Source organism: Gobio gobio (genome assembly GCF_949357685.1).
Source record: "Gobio gobio genome assembly, chromosome: 22".
NCBI classification, from domain to species: domain Eukaryota; kingdom Metazoa; phylum Chordata; class Actinopteri; order Cypriniformes; family Gobionidae; genus Gobio; species Gobio gobio.
The window spans coordinates 28,217,772-28,239,634 of NC_137118.1; the positions used below are offsets into that span (position 1 = coordinate 28,217,772).

Here is a 21,863-nt window from a genome sequence, read left to right on the forward strand (position 1 = left end):
TGGACTAATGATCAGACACCAACATTATGTGAGTCTTCTGTTAAAGTGAGAACGTATACTGGAGAGATTATTCCAGTAGTGGGTGCAGTGAAAGTGAACATCGCCTTATGGCAGTCAGGCGGCTGAAGCTTACTTGCTCATGGTCAAAGGAAAATGCCCAAGCCTGCTGGGACGGGATTGGCTCTGTAAAATTCAGTTAAACTGGGGTGAGATTAGGCTCATTAAAGGACTTTGTGCAAGGAACGTGGTTGCGAGGTATCCAGAAGTGTTTAAGGATGAACTGGGCACCCTGAGGGGCACCACAGTGAAACTTTGTGTGGAGCCCAATGATACATGCCCAATGATTCTTTAAACCCTGGTTTGTCCCATATGCAATGAAGTGGAAAGTGGAAAAGGAGCTTGAAAGGCTGCAGCAGCTGGGTGTCATTGAGTCAATTCAGTTTTCTAATTGGGCAGCCCCAATCGTTCCTGTGCTGAAAGAGGATGGTACAGTCCGCATTTGTGGAGACTATAAGCTGACAATCAATCAGGCAGCGAAGGTGGAGGCATACTCCATTCCAAGGGTGGAGGACTTGTTCTCAATGCTTGCTGGAGGCAAAGCTTGATATGAGTCATGCCTATCAGCAGTTGTTGCTGGACGAGGAGTCAAAGCAATATGTCACGATTAACACTCACAAAGGGCTGTTTAAATATAACCGGCTGGTGTTTGGGGTGGTGTCCAGCCCGGGCCAGCCCGGTCCCCACATGTGGCAGTGTACCTCGACGACATTCTGGTCACAGGGAAAACAGAAAAGGAGCACCTCAGTAATCTGGACCAGGTGCACAAGAGGATGTGAGATGCAGGGCTGCGGCTAAAACAATGCAAATGTACGTTCCAGGCAGAGAGTGTAACCTACCTTGGACATCAAATATCAGCCCAGGGCCTCTATCCAATGCCAGAAAAAGTCTGAGCCAAATGACGCCCCCAAGCCAGGAAATGTGTCAGAGCTTAAGTCATTCCTGGGCATGGTAACTTATTATGGGAAGTTCTTGCCTGATCTATCAAGTCAACTTTATTTATATAGCACTTTTTACAATGCAGATTGTTTCAAAGCAGCTTCACAGTGTTAAACAGGAAAATAATGCAACATAATTTGATTCGGCTGTACAGCCGCTCTGGGGAAAACGGTGACGTCATCAGCTCATTTCAATTATCATATAGTGACAATGTGGACAAATCAGTAATTTAGTTTACATAGTTAATTTATTTTACTAATTAGATTTATTTGGATATTTAGTTGAAAATTTAGTGTCCCCAACTGAGCAAGCCAAGCCAAAGGCCACAGTGGCAAGGAACCAAAACTCCATCACGTGGCATAATGGAGAAAAATAAACCTTGGGAGAAACCAGGCTCAGTTGGGGTGCCAGTTCTCCTCTGGCCAATTAACAAACAGTGTATGATTATTATTCTGGCAACTTTACAGGTCAGAGGTCATATTAGATCAAAATCGAAAAGATCGAAAGATCAGAGGCAACACGCCGCAGACGGGTTTATAGAGGATGACGTGTCAATTAAACAATTATTAAATAGGAATATTCGAAAGATCGGAGTTATCTATCAACTGTGCTAGTGTTACAAGTACACAGGAGGCAGACACAGATGTTAACAGGTAAGGGTAGTTTATTAGACCACAGTAGAGCAGGTGTTGTGGAGCAGGTGAGTAAACCGGTTGTTGGTAGATTAGAAGGTGATACGAGAGAGAGAGAGTTATTGTCTTTTGTTTTGTAGATGGAAGGACGCTGGAGCCTGGAGGTCGCTGGAGACTGGAGATCGTTGGAGACTGTAGATCGCTGGAGTACTGAGGGACGGACAGGAACACACCCACACAGCAGACAAGGAACACGGAAGGAAGGAGACACGCTGGAGACAGGTAAGTATCAGTAGTAGAGTCCTTGAGGTAAGCATAGCCTGAAGTATATGTGAACGAGACCGAACGTGGAGTGCTGTGTGGTTGTGTGTCTTGTAGTGCTGGTGATGAGTGTGGTTATGAGGTGCAGGTGATGGTGATCAGTACTCTGGGGAAGGAGTGCGCTGTGATTGGTGTAGGGTGGAACCTGACGTGTCTGTGACAGTACCCCCCCCTCCACGGCCCGCTCGAGAGGGCCGAGAACCCCGACGCCGTGGTGGACGTCCTCTACCCCGCGGAGCTGGCTTCTCAGGATGACTGTCGTGAAAGGTCTGGAGTAAACTGGGATCTAAAATGTCGTTCCTTGGGACCCAGGAGCGTTCCTCGGGACCATATCCTTCCCAATCCACTAGATATTCCAGCTGACCACCACGACGTCGGGAGTTCAAGATCTCATTGACCTTGTAGGCCGTACCGTCCTCCAGGATGAGTGGAAGGGGGGGTTCGGCGGGAACTACGTCAGGTCCTGTTGGAGAAACAGAGGGGTGGTGAGCTTTCAGCAGTGAGACATGGAAAGTGGGATGTATACGATACCCTTGTGGCAGACGGAGTTGATAGGTGACTGGATTGACCTGCTTGGTGATGGGGAATGGGCCAATGAACCTGGGACTCAGCTTTTTGCAAGGCAGACGCATTCTGATATCTCTGGTAGATAGCCACACCAGCTGACCAGGCTGGAAGACAGGGGTGTCAGAACGTCGGAGATCAGCTACCATCCTGCGTCTGCGCAGGGCCCGTTGCAACTGATGGTGGGCTGAGTCCCAGACCCTCTCGCTCTCTCGGAACCAGTAGTCCACTGCAGGAACGTCGGAGGGTTCCCCATCCCAGGGGAACAGTGGAGGTTGAAAGCCGAGTACGCACTGGAACGGGGTGAGTCCTGTGGTCGACTGTCTCAGAGAGTTTTGGGCGTACTCGGCCCAACCCAGGAACTGGTTCCAAGAGTCCTGGTGGTCATGACAGAAGGTACGTAGGAAGCGGCCAATTTCCTGTACCTTCCTTTCCGTCTGCCCGTTTGACTGTGGATGATACCCCGACGTCAGGCTAACGGCCACACCTAGGAGTGAGAAGAACGATCTCCATACTCTGGATATGAACTAGGGACCTCTGTCTGATACAATGTCCTCTGGTACTCCGAAGTATCTAAAAACTTGGTTGAAGAGTGTCTCAGCTGTTTCCATGGCAGTAGGCAGACCTGGGAGTGGGATCAGACGACAAGATTTAGAGAAACAATCTACCACTACTAGAATTGTGGTATTACCGTCTGAGACCGGCAGGTCAGTGCTGAAATCTACTCCTAGGTGTGACCATGGGTGTTCTGGAACGGGCAGAGGAAGGAGTTTACCAGCTGGAAGATGACGCGGAGACTTGGAAATGGCACACTCCCTACAGCCCTGCACGTACCTTCTGACATCCTTAGCCATCCCTGGCCACCAGAAGCGTTCTTTTAGCAACGAGAGGGTTTCATTGACCCCCGGGTGACCAGTACCAAGTGACGTGTGAGCCGAGTGAATGGTGGGAGTGCGTCGTGTCCGAGTGAGGTACAGCAAGCCAGGTGGACAGCCCGGCGGAGGGTTCGTGGAGGCATTGGAGGAGGGGATGGTTTCCTCGGACCAGGTAATAGGACTTACGATGAGGGAGCTTGGAATAATGGGTTCTGGTTCTTCGGTCTGTTCGTCAGGAGCATGCAGACGGGAGAGAGCATCAGCTTTAAGATTCTTGGTACCGGGACGATAGGAGATGGTGTAATTGAAACGGGAGTAAAACATAGCCCAAAGGGCTTGTCTGGGGTTTAGTCTCTTGGCTGATCGAAGATACTCATACTGGTGATCTGTTAGCACCAGGAACGCATGTTTGGCTCCCTCCAACCAATGCCTCCACTCTTCCAAGGCAAGCTTGACTGCAAGGAGTTCCCTGTCACCGATGGAGTAGTTGACTTCCGCCGGGCTGAGCTTGCGGGAGAAGAATGCGCATGGATGGAGTCTACTGGGCGTCCCCTGCTGCTGCGATAACACCGCTCCCACTCCGGTTGTGGAAGCATCCACCTCCACGACGAAGGGCCTTTCCGGGTCTGGATGGACTAGTAGGGGAGCGGTGGTGAAGGCTTTCTGGTTCTGGGGTGCTGACGGGTTCGGATCGGCGGAAGGGCACGTTGAAGGGATACTGGTCCTGGTGCTCTTGGATGCACGCCTGCATGCGAGTGGCGCAGCGAATGGAATGCTGGATGAACTTCTCAAGGCCGATGCAGTCCTCGCATGCAGCGAGATGCAGCCGTACCCGAGGTTCCAATCCTTGCCGAAATGTTGTTATCAGCGCCTGTTCATTCCATCCGCTGACTGCTGCAAGCGTTCTGAATTGCAAAGCATAATCGTAAATAGACATGGATCCCTGTTTTAAATTATAAAGTTTCCAGCCTGGTCTCATTGCGAAAATGTACCTCTGGCAACGTTTTTGCAAACCCCAAAATACGTACCAATATGTACATATCACTGCAGTTTCAAAGTGATATGTCCTCTGGGTGCCGCCAAAAGCTTCGTTTTTTTCCCGGAACAGATGAGCGTCAATCTGACGTTTTGTGACATTGTTTTTTTAACGTACACCTACACTAAACCCTAAACCTAACCGATAGTGTTAACAAAAGCAAATGTGACAAAAATACAATAGTAACCATGTCTTGTTAGCTTCTGTGAACTCATCTTTGAGCTCTTTTATCATGACTTGCCTTTCACGGGATTCGTACCTGAGCTTTCATTATTACGAGTACAAATCTGTACCAGCTGAGCTACTGAGCAAACTTATTATATAAAAAAAGCCGAGCATATGGAGCAGATTAAGTGACGCAAACTCCAAAATGTATTCATTTACATGGGAAAAAAAAACGATAAAAAGTGCTTGCTGTTTTACTGCCTCTAGTGTTCATTTCACTTTGAAACTGCAGAGATATGTACATATTGGTACGTATTTTGGCGTTTGCAAAAACGTTGCCAGAGGTACATTTTCACAATGAGACCAGGTTGAAAGTTTCTCACCAGCTGAAGAATCTGTGATCGGTTTTCCAAACACTTCCCGGAAGTGGGAAATAAACGCTGCGTATGATTGCGTTACCGCACCCTGTTGTGACCAGATGGAATCGGCCCACATTAATGCTTTGCCGCTGAGCTGAGAGATAATGAAGGCGATCTTGGAAGTGTCGCTCGGGTACAAGTGCGGCTGCATCTCCAGGACCAGTGTGCATTGCAGCAGGAAGCCGCTGCAATTCTCCGCCGCTCCTGAGTAGGGCGCCGGTTTGGCCATGGGACTAGCATACGGAGGTAGTGAAGGAGGGTTGTTGACAGATGGGTTAGTGTTCGCTGGTGCAGGTGAATAAACAGTAACTGGAGTGGGTTGTGGAGGAAATGTACGCCGAAGCGCATCTACCAATTCCTGGAATGGATCCGGTTGGCTCATACTGGGTCTTCGGTTTGGTCCGGTCTTCTGTTACAAGTACACAGGAGGCAGACACAGATGTTAACAGGTAAGGGTAGTTTATTAGACCACAGTAGAGCAGGTGTTGTGGAGCAGGTGAGTAAACCGGTTGTTGGTAGATTAGAAGGTGATACGAGAGAGAGAGAGTTACTGTCTTTTGTTTTGTAGATGGAAGGACGCTGGAGCCTGGAGGTCGCTGGAGACTGGAGATCGTTGGAGACTGTAGATCGCTGGAGTACTGAGGGACGGACAGGAACACACCCACACAGCAGACAAGGAACACGGAAGGAAGGAGACACGCTGGAGACAGGTAAGTATCAGTAGTAGAGTCCTTGAGGTAAGCATAGCCTGAAGTATATGCGAACGAGACCGGACGTGGAGTGCTGTGTGGTTGTGAGTCTTGTAGTGCTGGTGATGAGTGTGGTGATGAGGTGCAGGTGATGGTGATCAGTACTCTGGGGAAGGAGTGCGCTGTGATTGGTGGAGGGTGGAACCTGACGTGTCTGTGACAGCTAGCTCTGTTGTACCAGTTATTGCATCATAATTGCCAGTGGAAATAGGGAGCGGCGCAAACGGTTGCCTTCACCAAAGTCAAAAATCTGCTGCAGTCAGCAAGCGTGTCAGTCCATTTTGACCCTGAGAAAGAGCTTACAGTGTCATGTGATGCCTCTCCATATGGCATTGGGGCAGTACTGTCGCATGTGATGGAGGAGGGCATCAGAGAAACCCATTGCATTTGCATCCAGGACGCTTACGAAAGTAGAAAAGGGGTATTCTCAACTAGACAAAGAAGGCTTGGCCATTGTATTTGCTGTGAATCTCTATGGCCGTCCCTTCACAGTTTTCACGGACCATAAGCCATTGATGAGCCTGTTCAGTGAGCATAAGAGCATTCCTTCCATGGCGTCGGCCCGTATCCAGAGGTGTGCACTGACATTGTCTGCCTATCAATATCGCATAGTATACAGAGTAGGGAAGGAAAATGCCAGTGCGGACGCATTAAGCTGGTTGCCTTGCCTCCTTTTATTACAATGCTTATATCAATGCTTCAGTAGTGCAATATTTCCACAGTTTAATGCTGCAATAGTCCAGTACTACAACACTGTACATTGTTACCTCAACATAATGATACTCCAATACTTTAATGCTACAACACTTCAATAATTCAATCTTTAGACTTCAGTACAGCAATATATCAATACTGCAATCATTAAATTCTTAACATGACAATAGTGAGGGTTTAATCCATCCATCCATTGTCCTAACTGTTTATGGTCGGCAGGTTCGCAGAGATACTGGAGTCCAATGACAATACTTCTTTTTTACAATACTTTAAAATTACAATACTATAATTTAGCCATTTAAAGGCAGATTTTTAAACTACCCTGTTTTTATTATTCTGTAATTATGTTGTTATTGTACTTTCAGTATAATTAATTAATCTTTAATTTATCTTTTTTTGTGGCAATAACATTCATAAGTTCTTTCATATCGTCCCAGCATATAAAAAAATATTGATGAATGTGAATGATAAAGTTGGCTGATAACCATATCATGTGTCTCTAGCGGAGTATAACACACTGTGTCCTGGAGGAGAGGGGTTCAAACCCAACCCCATCACCATCATCCTGGAAGGTAATCAACCCGTTATTAAACCATCACTATACACCGCTGAACATACACTCTAAAATGGCTAATTATTTCCTGTGAATTTATAGAAAATACATAAGCAATAAAGGTAATAGTGGCTGTACTATTTTGTGATTACAGAAACTCTTCTAAACTAGCATAACAAAACATTAAACACTACTAAATCTCCCACTTAACGTTAATCTTGCACACAAAAAATCATATTATAACACTTAATTTTGGCATTTACTGTCTCTTTTGAGTTTCATGGCAAAGCATGCTGGGAAATAGAAATCGAAAAACAAAATAGAATGTTTGTCTACATTAAAAGAAACAAGTTCATTAAACTCAGAATCAAACAAACAATTCAGATTACTTAAAATGTGTCAGTTTTGACAATTCAAAAGAAAAAGAAAGTTCATTTGTTTGAACTAATTTGTTTAATTTGAGTTGTCTCTACTCAAACCAATTAATTATTTTGAGCGGTGGTGTGTTGTTAGACATGACACACAGTAGAGTGACTATTCATAGTATAGTATTTTTAAATGGTTACTATATAATAAAAATATTAGGTGCAGATTTGTTTATTAAAAAATTATTGGATGAAACAGAGAGACTAATATAAGTGTAGATGCCATTCTTCTTATGACGTAACAAGTCCATCAGGTGTTGTAGGAAGTGTTTTCGGTTCCATTTGACCTAATTTATGCAGACTAATTTAAATTATAGAAATGTGATGATGTGTTATTATGTGTATGCCAGGTTAAAGAAATGTGTTTTTAATCTAGATTTAAACTGAGTGTGTCTGCTTCCCGAACAAGGCTAGGAGTTTGGGTACTAAATATGAAAAGGATCTACCGTCTGCAGTTTATTTTGATATCCTGGGTATAATCAACTGGCCAGAATTTTGAAATCACAATAGATGTAATGGACTATTATGCGTTTAGAGCTCGCTCAAGTACTAGGGAGCTAAATCGTTTAGTGCTTAGTCTGCTGGAGCCTGTCCCAGTGTCGTGGGCTGTATCTGCTGGAAAGCACCCTGGACAGATGACCAGCCCATCACAGGACCATTTAGGGCCAGAATATATTAAATAACTAACTCTTTAGTTTAGGGTCCAAATCTCACTAAAATCTCTTGTTGCTTATTAGCATGCATATTACTAGGATATTTGCTGTTTATTAGTACTTATAAAGCACATATTAATGCTTTATTCTGCATGACCATATTCTACATCTCTTAATCCTACCCCATACCTAAACTTAACAACTACCTTACTAACTATTAATAAGCAGTAATAGTTATTGAAAACTTATCGTTAATAGTTGGTTAATAGTGAGAATTGCAACCTAATCTAAAGTGTGTAGACATATTATAAGCATATATGTACAGGTGACAGGTTCACTGACAGGTGAAGTGAATAACACTTATTATCTCTTCATCACGGCACCTGTTAGTGGGTTGGATATATTAGGCAGCAAGTGAACATTTTGTCCTCAAAGTTGATGTGTTAGAAGCAGGAAAAATGGACAAACTTAAGGATTAGAGCGAGTTTGACAAGGGCCAAATTGTGATGGCTAGACAGCTGGGTCAAAGCATCTCCAAAACTGCAGCTCTTGTGGGGGGTTCCTGGTCTGCAGTGGTCAGTATCTTTCAAAAGTGGTCCAGGGAAGGAACTGTGGTGAACTGCCTTCAGGGTCATGGCTGGCCAAGGCTCATTGATGCACGTGGGAAGCAAAGGCTGGCCAGTGTGGTCCTATTAAACAGACGAGCTACTGTAGCTCAAATTGCTCAAGAAGTTATGGGTCAGGGCTGTTTTGGCAGCAAAAGGGGGACCAACACAATATTAGGACGGTGGTCATAATGTTATGCATGATCAGTGTATTCATCTTTATTTAATAAGAAATCTTTAATTTCATGAAGGATGTTTTTCTGTAGTAAACGTCTAAAAATGACCGTTGGAAAGTTGAGTTGTGTTTCTGTTGATGTCAGATATAGATGAATGTCAGGAGCTGCCTGGCCTGTGCCAGGGTGGAAACTGCACCAATACGTTTGGAAGTTTCCAGTGCAATTGCCCGACCGGATACTACCTCAACACAGACAACCGCATCTGTGAGGGTGAGGCAGTGTTTCTAAGGTTAAACATACTTTTTGTCCACTGAAAGATCTTCAGAAAGGTGAGTTTGACTGTTAAGGTGTGTTTTTCAGATATTGATGAATGTGTGCTCAGTTCAGGGGTTTGTGGTCCGGGCACCTGCTACAACACACTGGGAAACTACACATGTGCCTGTCCACAGGACTACATGCAAGTGAGGGGAGGACACAGCTGCATGGGTGCGTGTGTCAGTGTACTTCACATGCTCTGGTGTGGAAATAACTGATGCTGTTTTTGATGCAGACAGCATAGTTGTTAATTAATAGTTTAATAAAGGGCTGCCAAATCCTGCTCCTGGAGATCTACTTTCCTGCAAAGTTCAGCTGTTGCCTTTGGCTTGGCTTGCTCAGTTATAGACACTAAATTTTCAACTAAATATCCAAATAAATCTAATTAGTAAACTAAATTAACTATATAAACTAAATTACTGATCTGCCCACATTGTCACTATATATGATAGTTGAAATGAGCTGATGACATCACCGTTTTCTCCAGAGCGGCTGTACAGCCGAATCAAATTCTTTTATTTTCCTGTTTAACACTGTGAAGCTGCTTTAAAACAATCTGCAATGTAAAAAGCGCTATATAGATAAAGTTGACTTGACTTGATCAAACACACCTGAAACAGCTAATTAAGATCTTCAGGAGCACTTGATAATTACATACAGTACAGGTCTAACAGGATCAGGGTTTGATCTGAATTCTGCAGGTAGGTAGATCTCCAGGAACAGGATTGGGCAACCATGGTTTAATAGTTGAAATAGTAATTAATAGATTTTATTTACATTGTAATTGTGTTTTGCTCTACTCATGTGGGTTAGTGTACTTCATGTAGTGACAGTATATTTTTGGGGAAAATTCTAACTACTAAATTTGTAGGACTGTGTGTTGTTTTAGATATGAGGAAAAGTCTGTGTTACCGTAACTACAGTGGTAGTACCTGTGAACACCAGCTTCACTTTAACACCACACAGAGATTGTGCTGCTGTGCCTACAATGTGGGAAAAGCCTGGAACAAATCATGCCAGGCCTGTCCAAGCCCTGGCACAGGTGAGCACACCCGTTTACTTTATGGTAACTCTAATTTCAACAAGAGGACACATACTTACAGTATATTGTTTTAAAGACACAACACAAACCCTTATCTTCAAAAAAGCATTATTACTATTTATTAATAATTTTATTATACTTCTTAAAATGAGGGGGCCACTAGAAAAATTCCTGCCATTAATAAAATGATACACCTAAACTACAGTATATAGCTTAGCGGCTAGAATTCAAACCATAGGCTTACCTTTTACATGACAAGGTAGAATCTTCGAGGGTGATTCTTAAAAATGTTGATGTCAGCATAGTCCTGAGACCAATTTCCATTCGAAAGACAGCATGGAAAGTTTATCTAAATGCAAAGTTGTCATTGTTGATCACAAAGATGATTTGATCCTTGAGAAAAGTCTTTCAACACAACAAGAAGTCATAGGTAATGTGATCATTATATTTTACAGTCTACTCATGTTTGGGAAGACATCAGTGTGGCAGATGTCTAAAACTTCCATGAGGGAGAGAAACAGTGACTATCTACTATTTTTCTATGCAGAAGTTGAAAGAATAGGTGTTTTACTTCTTCAAATGAAACACAATAGTGTTCACATGGCATCCTCAGTAGCTTAACTTTTGAAAAAATAAAAATCAGAACAAAATGCAGCTACTGTACGCATTAATCTGTATTGATTCCATCAATCTATTGATTGGTCAATCAATCAATTATAGTAATGATACAACAATTCCTTAATTTTTTTATTTTAAGCAGTCAGAAATATGGGGGGCACACATGTAACTGTCTACGCTACAGGATTGTACCCTCTGTTATTTTAGGTGATTATAGAAGTCTTTGTGGCAGTGTGACCGGATTCAGGATTGACTTTGAAACTGGAAAACCAAAAGGTAATGACAAATTTTGCAGTTTGTGAAATTTCAGTAGAAATGGCAGAAATAAATTGTACATCATGTTTAATGGTTTTGTTCTGCTCTTTTCAGATATTGATGAATGTCAAGAAATCCCCGGCGTCTGTGCTCATGGTGTGTGTATAAACCACATGGGCAGTTTCCACTGCGAGTGTCCCACAGGCTTCATTTACAATGACCTGCTGCTCATCTGTGAAGGTCTGATGGCTACTTTCTCTGTAAGGGGCCGTTAACACAGAATGAGTTTTAGCATCCCAATGCATTGCTTTTCTCTTGCTCTTTTTTTTCTTTTTTTTTTAATTTTACTACCTCACATGGTACTTTCATCTTTCAAATTAACATTAATTGTGGGATTAACATGTATTATGTTACTATAAAGCCTAATTTTACTGGAGAACATTTGACCTACCTCTTCTCACAGGTAAAAGGCAAACAACCCACTATTTACTTGCCACCATAAAATGTCGCCAACTGAGGTCACACAATTATTACATGAACAAAAATACAGCAATTTTGGTGAAAAAAGTTAAAAGTGCATGGTTAGTGAATGAGACCCTCTGTATGTGTGTTTTTTTTTATGTGTTTGTTCAGACATTGACGAATGCAGCAGCGGAGAGCATGTGTGTCAGAGGAATGCAGACTGCATCAACCGCCCAGGCGGCTATCAGTGTGAATGTGCTGATGGGTACAGACTCACACCCGACGGGGCCTGTGCTGGTGCGCGGCCACCTCCACCACTGCTATAGACATTACCCTTGTCTTGTTGGTTGTGCATGAGTTTGTACTGAATTAGTTCACCTTATTAAAACACAAATTATAAAATATCGTCTGGAAGTCACTGAGAACAGTGTCATGTCCGTGAGTGGAAGCTCCCTCTCACTGTTCACCCAATCACTGTTATTTATGCAAGTTCTCTTAAAAGAATTGTGGGTGTTTGGATTAAGTAATGAAACCCCAGTGTTTTGAGTCTCTCATCTCTGTGCCTCTATAAAGACCGCAATGAGTGTGTGGAGACGCCCAGCGTGTGTCGTCATGGTGACTGTGTGGACATTCCAGGAGGATACGAGTGTGTGTGCCACACCGGCTTTACAGCCACACTAAACCGCAAGATGTGTGTGGGTAAGACCTCTTCAAATCTACATCATATCTACTCTATTAAGACCAGTGTTCAGAAGGCCCCAGGAAAGTGTCCACTTATGAGGCTTGTCATTAAAAAGCTGATTTAGAACTTCTCCTCCTCAGAGGTGCTGTATTTCACCGAAGGTGTTTTCATAAAGTGTTTTTATCTCCCGTAGATGTTAATGAGTGTTCACTTCACCCGTGTGGGAATGGCACATGTAAAAACTCTATTGGCTCTTTTAACTGTATCTGTCATCAAGGCTTTGAGCTCGCCAGCAATAACTACTGTACAGGTAAAGATGTTGTTCCCTTAAACATGTTTACTGTAGATTTGTATAGTACATTTGACCATCTATATATATATATATTAGTGCTGGGAATCGATTAAAAAAAATAACTAATTAATCACATTTTTTTCTGTAATTAATCGTGATTAATCGAAAGTTTTTAATATTTTAAGTTTTTTATATTTTGATATTGTAATAATTTCAGTTACTCTCCAAATTAATGTAGAAACAATTTAAAGACAGTATATTTTAAATATCTGTTGCAATGGCATCTTTTTATGACTGATACTAATGTCTCTATGAAACATTAATGACGTTACATTACAGTATAACTGAAAGCTACCAATTTCAACATTTATTAGGCTTTAAAAAAACAACTTTTAATTTAAGTGAACTTAAAACAATCTTTACATAAACCCATTATAATAAATGTTATTTTTACCTGTGGCCTTCCCTGTTACACATATACAGAAATGCATTAGTTATCAAACACCTTTCTTAACTGCATAAATAATAAATGAAACATACATTAATCATCATTAAAGCTACAATTTTCTCTGTTCCCATTGTTCTTTGATGAACATTAATGACTATATGATAATCATCAGTGCTCCTGTCACTTTAAGAACGGCCGCTGACGAAAATGACACGGATCTGACGTGCTGTCCCGCGCATCTCATTTCCTCACAACTCTTTAAGTTCATTTAAGACGTTATTTAACTAATTTAAGACTCCTACTATGAGAATACTCAAAATTCTCTGTGTTGTTGTTATTGTTTGTTCAAGAGCAAAAGAGAACTCGATGTGAGCAGGAGACTGACGCGAGTCTGTCTGTGCGCGCGCGCTTGTGTGTGTGTGTGTGTGTGTGTGTGTGTGTGTGTGTGTGTGTCAGAGTGTCCCTTGATTAGCTGACATGAGATGCAGCCACACAGACAGGACATTGACATACTGCGCGTTCTCTTGTGTCTTGTCGCGCTTGGAAGCATTTACATGAATAGAGGCGTGATCATGTAACGCTAGGCAAAAATGGATATAAAACGGACTCTGCGTTATTTGCGTTAAATACTTTTAAAGCTCTAAGCTGAAAAAATTCATCGCCCACGTTAACGCGTTATTTTGCCCAGTCCCTATATATATATATATATATATATATATATATATATACACTCACCTAAAGGATTATTAGGAACACCTGTTCAATTTCTCATTAATGCAATTATCTAATCAACCAATCACATGGCAGTTGCTTCAATGCATTTAGGGGTGTGGTCCTGGTCAAGACAATCTCCTGAACTTCAAACTGAATGTCAGAATGGGAAAGAAAGGTGATTTAATCAATTTTGAGCGTGGCATGGTTGTTGGTGCCAGACGGGCCGGTCTGAGTATTTCACAATCTGCTCAGTTACTGGGATTTTCACGCACAACCATTTCTAGGGTTTACAAAGAATGGTGTGAAAAGGGAAAAACATCCAGTATGCGGCAGTCCTGTGGGCGAAAATGCCTTGTTGATGCTAGAGGTCAGAGGAGAATGGGCCGACTGATTCAAGCTGATAGAAGAGCAACTTTGACTGAAATAACCACTCGTTACAACCGAGATATGCAACAAAGCATTTGTGAAGCCACAACACGCACAACCTTGAGGCGGATGGGCTACAACAGCAGAAGACCCCACCGGGTACCACTCATCTCCACTACAAATAGGAAACAGAGGCTACAATTTGCACAAGCTCACCAAAATTGGACAGTTGAAGACTGAAAAAATTTTGCCTGGTCTGATGAGTCTCGATTTCTGTTGAGACATTCAGATGGTAGAGTCAGAATTTGCCGTAAACAGAATGAGAACATGGATCCATCATGCCTTGTTACCACTGTGCAGGCTGGTGGTGGTGGTGTAATGGTGTGGGGGATGTTTTCTTGGCACACTTTAGGCCCCTTAGTGCCAATTGGGCATCGTTTTAATGCCATGGCCTACCTGAGCATTGTTTCTGACCATGTCCAACCCATTATGACCACCATGTACCCATCCTCTAATGGCTACTTCCAGCAGGATAATGCACCATGTCACAAAGCTCGAATCATTTCAATTGAACATGACAATGAGTTCACTGTACTAAAATGGCCCCCACAGTCACCAGATCTCAACCCAATAGAGCATCTTTGGGATGTGGTGGAACGGGAGCTTCGTGCCCTGGATATGCATCCCACAAATCTCCATCAACTGCAAGATGCTATCCTATCAATATGGGCCAATATTTCTAAAGAATGCTTTCAGCACCTTGTTGAATCAATGCCACGTAGAATTAAGGCAGTTCTGAAGGCGAAAGGGGGTCGAACACAGTATTAGTATGGTGTTCCTAATAATCCTTTAGGTGAGTGTATATACACAGGTGCTGGTCATATAATTAGAATATCATCAAAAAGTTGATTTATTTCACTAATTCCATTCAAAAAGTGAAACTTGTATATTATATTCATTCATTACACACAGACTGATATATTTCAAATGTATATTTCTTTTAATTTTGATGATTATAACTGACAACTAAGGAAAATCCCAAATTCAGTATCTCTATCTCAGTATAAATTAGAATATTACTAAAGACCAATACAAAGAAAGGATTTTTAGAAATCTTGGCCAACTGAAAAGTATGAACATGAAAAGTATGAGCATGTACAGCACTCAATACTTAGTTGGGGCTCCTTTTGCCTGAATTACTGCAGCAATGCGGCGTGGCATGGAGTCGATCAGTCTGTGGCACTTCTCAGGTGTTATGAGAGCCCAGGTTGCTCTGATAGTGGCCTTCAGCTCTTCTGCATTGTTGGGTCTGGCATATTGCATCTTCCTCTTCACAATATGGGGTTAAGGTCAGGCGAGTTTGCTGGCCAATTAAGAACAGGAATACCATGAACCTTAAACCAAGTACTGGTTGCTTTGGCACTGTGTGCAGGTGCCAAGTCCTGTTGGAAAATGAAATCTGCATCTCCATAAAGTTGGTCAGCAGCAGGAAACATGAAGTGTTCAAAAACGTCCTGGTATACGGCTGCGTTGACCTTGGACCTCAGTGTCACAGTGTCTGGTTTGTGTTTCCCCGGGGGTCCACTAGAGGTCTCTCTCTTATTGTCACCGTTCATTCTGGAACTGCATTTCCCACAATCCTTGTCTGCACTCATCACTGTCATTGTTCCCAGCTGTTCCCCATCATGATTGTTAGTTCTGTGTGTATTCATACCCTGTCTGTTTTAGTGTTTGTTACGGAGTCCTTGTATTTATCACGCCACTTCTGTGTTCTGTTTCTTACTTGTTCTGGTCTTGTATTTTGGATTGCTTTATTGGATGTTGACCCCTGCTTGGACTGGATTACGTTACGGAATATCCCAATAAAACTGCTATTGGATCTAACCCCTGTTTCCCGTGTGTGGTTCGTGACACTCAGAAAACACAGTGGACCAGCACCAGCAGATGACATGGCACCCCAAACCATCACTGACTGTGGAAACTTTACACTGGACCTCAAGCAACGTGGATTGTGTGCCTATCCTCTTTTCCTCAAGACTCTGGGACCCTGATTTCCAAAGGAAATGCAAAATTTACTTTCATCAGAGAACATAACTTTGGACCACTCAGCAGCAGTCCAGTCCTTTTTGTCTTTAGCCCAGACGAGACGCTTCTGACGCTGTCTGTTTTTCCAGAGTGGCTTGACACAAGGAATCGACAGCTGAAACCCTTATCTTGCATACGTCTGTGCATAGTGGATCTTTAAGCACTGACTCCAGCTGCAGTCCACTCTTTGTGAATCTCCCCCACATTTTTGAATGGGTTGTTTCACAATCCTCTCCAGGGTGCGGTTATCCCTATTGCTTGTACACTTTTTTTCTACCATATCTTTTCCTTCCCTTCGCCTCTCTATTAATGTGCTTGGACACAGAGCTCTGTGAACAGCCAGCCTCTTTTGCAATGACCTTTTGTGTCTTGCCCTCCTTGTGCAAGGTGTCAATGGTTGTCTTTTGGACAACTGTCAAGTCAGCAGTCTTCCCCATGATTGTGTAGCCTACTAGACTGAGCAACCATTTAAATTAGGGATGCACCAATCCAAATTTTTTCGCTTCCGATCCGATCCCGATACCTGAATTTGGATATCGGCTGATACCGATTCTATTCCGATACCAGAGCTGCGTTTGCTTTAATATAATTATTATCATTATTGTTTATTTTATATGATGCTGAAATGAACTCCTCTCAACAGGCAAGTGTAATATGTACATATTAGGGATGAAATGGTATGGAAATTTCACATCACGATAATAGTAACCCAAATTATCACGGTTATCAATATTATCACGGTTTTGTTCAAATGAAATTAAAGTGTTCAAAAAGAACAGATGCACACATTTAATACATTTCAAAAAGTTTTATATTTGAAAATAAACAAACAAATAAATCAAGCAGCTCTAAACACTTTAAGCTAGATTCTGTGGGATTTCCTTCCTTATAATGGCCGTCGTCAATGGCAACGCGTAACACATAAATCTCTAATATTATCTCTGTAAATATATACTCAAGCAATATTCTCATCAGTGTTCTATCAGCTATGCCACATATATCCTAGTGAAATAAAGCATATATTTTCATATAATTTGACAGTTTATTTTATTAAATATCAAAAATCCAAAAGGTGTGCATCATACCTGTCACCTATACACTACAGTCAGTTTTATGACTAAGTAATTCTCTTCAAATGCAATTTAAGTTAGAAACATGTATACCAGTGTTGTATGTAACTTTAGATACGGTCCCTAAATTCGCGGACGTCAAGCCAACTTTAAGCCAATCATATCAGATGCGCTGTGGTTCTGCTGTGTTTGTTTGAAACTATTTTCTGTGCTGAAATAGAACAAAAACAGTCAACCACTGTATGATGAATGAATCTCCTGCGTACATCGCACGTTTAGCTCTGCTTTGAGTGTATATTTCAGTGAGTGAGAGCGGCATGCGCTCTGAACAAAACTCCGGCTAATGCCTCTGATTATTATATTCATAAATTCAATAGAAACACATGTGATTGGTTATAATGCGCAACGCGATTATAACAGATTGCTTTTGAGAAGACCATAATAAGTGCAAAGTGGCTGGTGTGAGTTACACGCCACAGCCGAAATACACACGCAGATGGCGATTGGCTAGCCACAATGCTGCTCAATACTATCCTGCTTTCTGGCTGCAAACTGCGGAATGGATTTCCTGAGCGGGGGCGTGTCTCATAACACTGTCTCGTTGAGCCGGGCCTCCGTTCAGAAAATCCATTCCATAGTTTGCAGACAAGCCGGCGGGAATCACTTTTGGAGTCATTTCAGCAGACAACGTTAAAGCGCAGACATGACTCATGGATATCGGATTTCTCCACAGGTTGGATCGGGAAAATCCAATCCCTGAATTACGCTGGTATAGGTCCTGATACCGATACTGGATCGGATCGGCCCCATCCCTAATTTAAATGCCTTTGCAGGTGTTTTGAGTTAATTAGCTGATTAGAGTGTGGCACCAGGTGTCTTCAATATTGAACCTTTTCACAATATTCTAATTTTCTGAGATACTGAATTTGGGATTTTCCTTAGTAGTTAGTTATAATCATCAAAATTAAAAGAAATAAACATTTGAAATATATCAGTCTGTGTGTGATGACTGAATATAATATACAAGTTTCCCTTTTTGAATGGGATTAGTGAAATAAATCAACTTTTTGATGATATTCTAATTATATGACCAGCACGTGTATGTGTGTGTATATATATATATATATATGTATATATATATATATATGTATATATATATATATATATATATATGTGTATATATATATGTGTGTGTGATATATTTGTGTAGTAACCATTGTGACGGGGTGAAGAAGCACACGACACGAGGATGCAGGTGAGTTCCCCGAAGGGTGGATTTTATTTAAGGTGGAAGTGCAAAGCAGTAGGTTAGAGTGCAGGCGGTGGGTGCTCGGTGTCTCGTCTTCAATCCTCCTAGTGTCATGCAGTGCAGTGTGGGTCCGTGCTCCTCTCCCCTGAAGTGGCTGGCAGTCACACGCTGCTGTCTGTAGGAAATAGCAGAGGATAAGGTTAGCCGAGTCTTGTGGAGACATCTCTCACTTCTCTGGTCGTCTCTCAGGCTTATATAGCGAGTGCTTGATGATCCGCAGGTGTGACCGCTCAGCCCGTGATGAGCGGGTGCAGGTGTGGCTGGTCTGTTTCCACGGTGACGCTGATGGAGGCTTGGGACGCTTGTCACACTATCTAAAGCTATCTCACTATCTAAAGCTATTCTCATTTCAGGTTTGTAAATATGGTCAGCTAGTAGTTAAAGATGCTGATGAAACCTCTTCTTTTCTCTAGATATTGATGAGTGTGCAGTTTTTCACTCTCAGCTCTGCTGGAACGGCCAGTGTGTTAATAACGTCGGGACCTTCCAGTGCCTCTGTAGAGAGGGTTATGAACTCAGTCTTGATGGCAGGACCTGTATAGGTAAACTAATTTTTACTTTATTCTCAAGGGTTATTAACTGTGATCTCTGCTATGTATTATACATTTTAAAACTGTATTTTTGTAACTATATTTAATGTTAACTTTTTTAACATTACTGAAAAAATTAAGTTAGTAATATTATATATTAGATTAATTAGATTAATACACATTTTAGGTTAAATTACTTTTGACCTTGTTCATCACATTCATTTCAATAGGAAAATGCTGTAGCAATTTGATATAAAATAACAGAAAATACACTATATTGCTAAAAGTTTTGCAACGCCTACATATGTACATGAACTTTACTGATATCCCATTCTTAATCCGTTGGGTTTAATATGGAGTTTGCCTATCCTTTACAGCTATAACAGCTTTATCTCTTCTGGGAAGGCTTTCCACAAGGTTTAGGAGTGTGTTTATGGGAATTTTTGACCATTCTTCTAGAAGCGCATTTGTGAGGTCAGGCATTGATTTTGGACGAGAAGGCCTGGCTCATTAGCCTGACAAGCCAGACCCACATCAAGATGTTGGGTCTGGAAACTCACCATTGACAAGGCTCAATCCGAGGGGTGGGATAAACGGTTGTCTTTCAAATTCCCTCTGCATGCAATTGGATAGCGACATGAGCGCCACAACCAACCAGAACAAAGAAGGTGAAGCCGAGCTAACGTTAGTTGATAGACATTCGCTGTATCTGGTAGGCAAAACTTCGAACATATCTTCTTTTCTTAAGAATGACTTCAGTGCCGTTCTTTGTTCTTTTCTCAAAGAAAAGCTTAACTCCAAGTCTTCCAGAGTTGCGGCCAAAGCCCATTCAAAAGACCGCTGTGCGTCAGCTTCTTTGTTTACGAGTAGCACGCAGAACCTCCGCAACTCTGCCGTGACGTGACGTCATTATGTTAAGCCCGCCCACCGACTCTACACACGCTGTGATTGGCCTGACCTGAGTTTGGTTTTTCCAGCTCTCAGGTCTACCGAGAGTTTCTAGACTACACTCACAGCAAAATAAATTTTCTGCCGCTAGGGTGCATCTAGATTTCTAGGCTACTGGCTCATAGTCTCTGCTCAAATTCATCCCAAAGGTGTTCTATCGGGTTGAGGTCAGGACTCTATGCAGGCCAGTCAAGTTCCTCCGCACCAAACTTCTCATAGAGAGTAGATACTTGCATTCGTTGATTGACAACCTAGCCGGGTATTGGGATAGGTTGAGAGTAAGAGAGGGCGGGACTAGAGGGGCAGTAACAAGAGACAGAATGAGAGTGTGCTGATGAAGACGGTGTCTGTTGTGAATCGTTGAATAAATAAGTAAATAAGTTCTTAGCAACAAGTCGTTGTAAGTGAGACTTATTTGACATGGTGTCAGAAGTTGTGGAGCAGTAGAAATGGTGAAATTTGCTCCACCCACGAACTTCACCTTTGATAGACCTCAAGATTGGGCCGCATGGCGACAGCGCTTCACGAGGTACAGGATAGTCTCGAAACTCACAGAGGAGGATGGCGAGGTACAAGTGAGTACCCTTATATATGCCATGGGACCAGAGGCAGAAAACATATTCAGCTCGTTCACGTTTGAGAGAGACGAGCAGAAAAAAGAATTCGACGCCGTGCTGAACAAGTTTAATGACTATTTCATCCCGAAAAAGAACATCATCCACGAGAGGGCGTGCTTTTACCAACGCATACAAAGGCCGGGGGAAAAGGCAGAGATGTTCATCCGTGCACTCTACGAATTAGCCAAGAGTTGTGAGTTCGGTGCCCAGAAAACAGAGAACATCAGAGATAAGCTTGTGGTTGGCATCAGAGATAAAGAGCTTTCAAGAAGGTTACAGCTGATGACAGACCTTACCTTAGACACGGCGGTGCTGATGGTGAGGCAGGCGGAGGACATCGCTCAGCAGGTGAGCCAACAGGAGGAAAGTACACCAAGCAGTGTTCAGGAGGTACGCAGACGACCTGAAAGGAAAGATAGATGGGGTGAAAAGAAGCCAGCGAGGGGAAAAAACGATAGAACGGTCGGTGGTGGTAGGTGCGGAAAGTGTGGAAAAACGAAACATCACTACAAGGAAAAATGTCCCGCAGCAGAAACTGAGTGTCGAAAATGTAAAAAGAAAGGACACTGGGAGCGTATGTGTTACTCAAGGACATTTAATGAAGTAATAAGAGGAACGCAAACACAGGCAAGTGATGACGATTCATATTACCTGGGAACGGTAAGCAAAACTGGGGCTGACGACACAGAGAACTGGTTTGTGAAATTGAACGTGCAAGGCTCGCGAGTAAAATTTAAAATTGATACTGGAGCTGACGTGACTGTTATGAATGAAGAGACTTTTAACTCGCTTGGAAGTAAAGTGAAGCTGAGTCAGACACAGGCGAAATATGAAAGCCCAGGTGGAAGGATAAATTGTTTGGGACAATTTGAAACGACCACGGAGTACAAAGGTAAAAAGTTCAAGTTCACAATTCACGTCATGGAGGGCAACACCGTGAACAATTTGCTAAGCAGAGAACAAGCAGTAAACATGGGCTTAGTTAAAAGAATTGAGGAAATCAGCGCAGCATTCGGTGAACAGGGAACAATGAGAACCGAACCAGTTAAAATAAATCTAAAAGAGAATGTAGAGCCATACGCAGTCCACACGGCGAGAAGAGTGCCGTTACCATTGCTTCCCAAAGTTAAGGCCGAACTCCAACGAATGGAGGAGAACGGAGTCATCGAAAAGATAACGCAACCAACAGACTGGTGCGCACCAATGGTACCGGTGATGAAACCTAAC

The 21,863-nt window shown here is 42.5% G+C and overlaps 1 protein-coding gene across 1 annotated transcript in view; it reads left to right on the forward strand.

Moving 5' to 3' along the window:
• fbn2a (fibrillin 2a) overlaps window positions 1-21,863 on the forward strand; it is a gene marked incomplete at its 5' end in the record, with an annotated part of 230,050 nt that overhangs the window by 131,061 nt on the left and 77,126 nt on the right. The window contains 11 exons of the mRNA XM_079803998.1: window positions 6,975-7,043; window positions 9,028-9,153; window positions 9,244-9,369; window positions 10,088-10,240; window positions 11,066-11,134; window positions 11,228-11,353; window positions 11,747-11,872; window positions 12,149-12,274; window positions 12,451-12,567; window positions 18,731-18,817; window positions 18,955-19,083. Coding sequence (XP_079660124.1) covers window positions 6,975-7,043; window positions 9,028-9,153; window positions 9,244-9,369; window positions 10,088-10,240; window positions 11,066-11,134; window positions 11,228-11,353; window positions 11,747-11,872; window positions 12,149-12,274; window positions 12,451-12,567; window positions 18,731-18,817; window positions 18,955-19,083 — 1,254 coding nt within the window. The remainder of the gene's footprint in view (window positions 1-6,974; window positions 7,044-9,027; window positions 9,154-9,243; window positions 9,370-10,087; window positions 10,241-11,065; window positions 11,135-11,227; window positions 11,354-11,746; window positions 11,873-12,148; window positions 12,275-12,450; window positions 12,568-18,730; window positions 18,818-18,954; window positions 19,084-21,863) is intronic.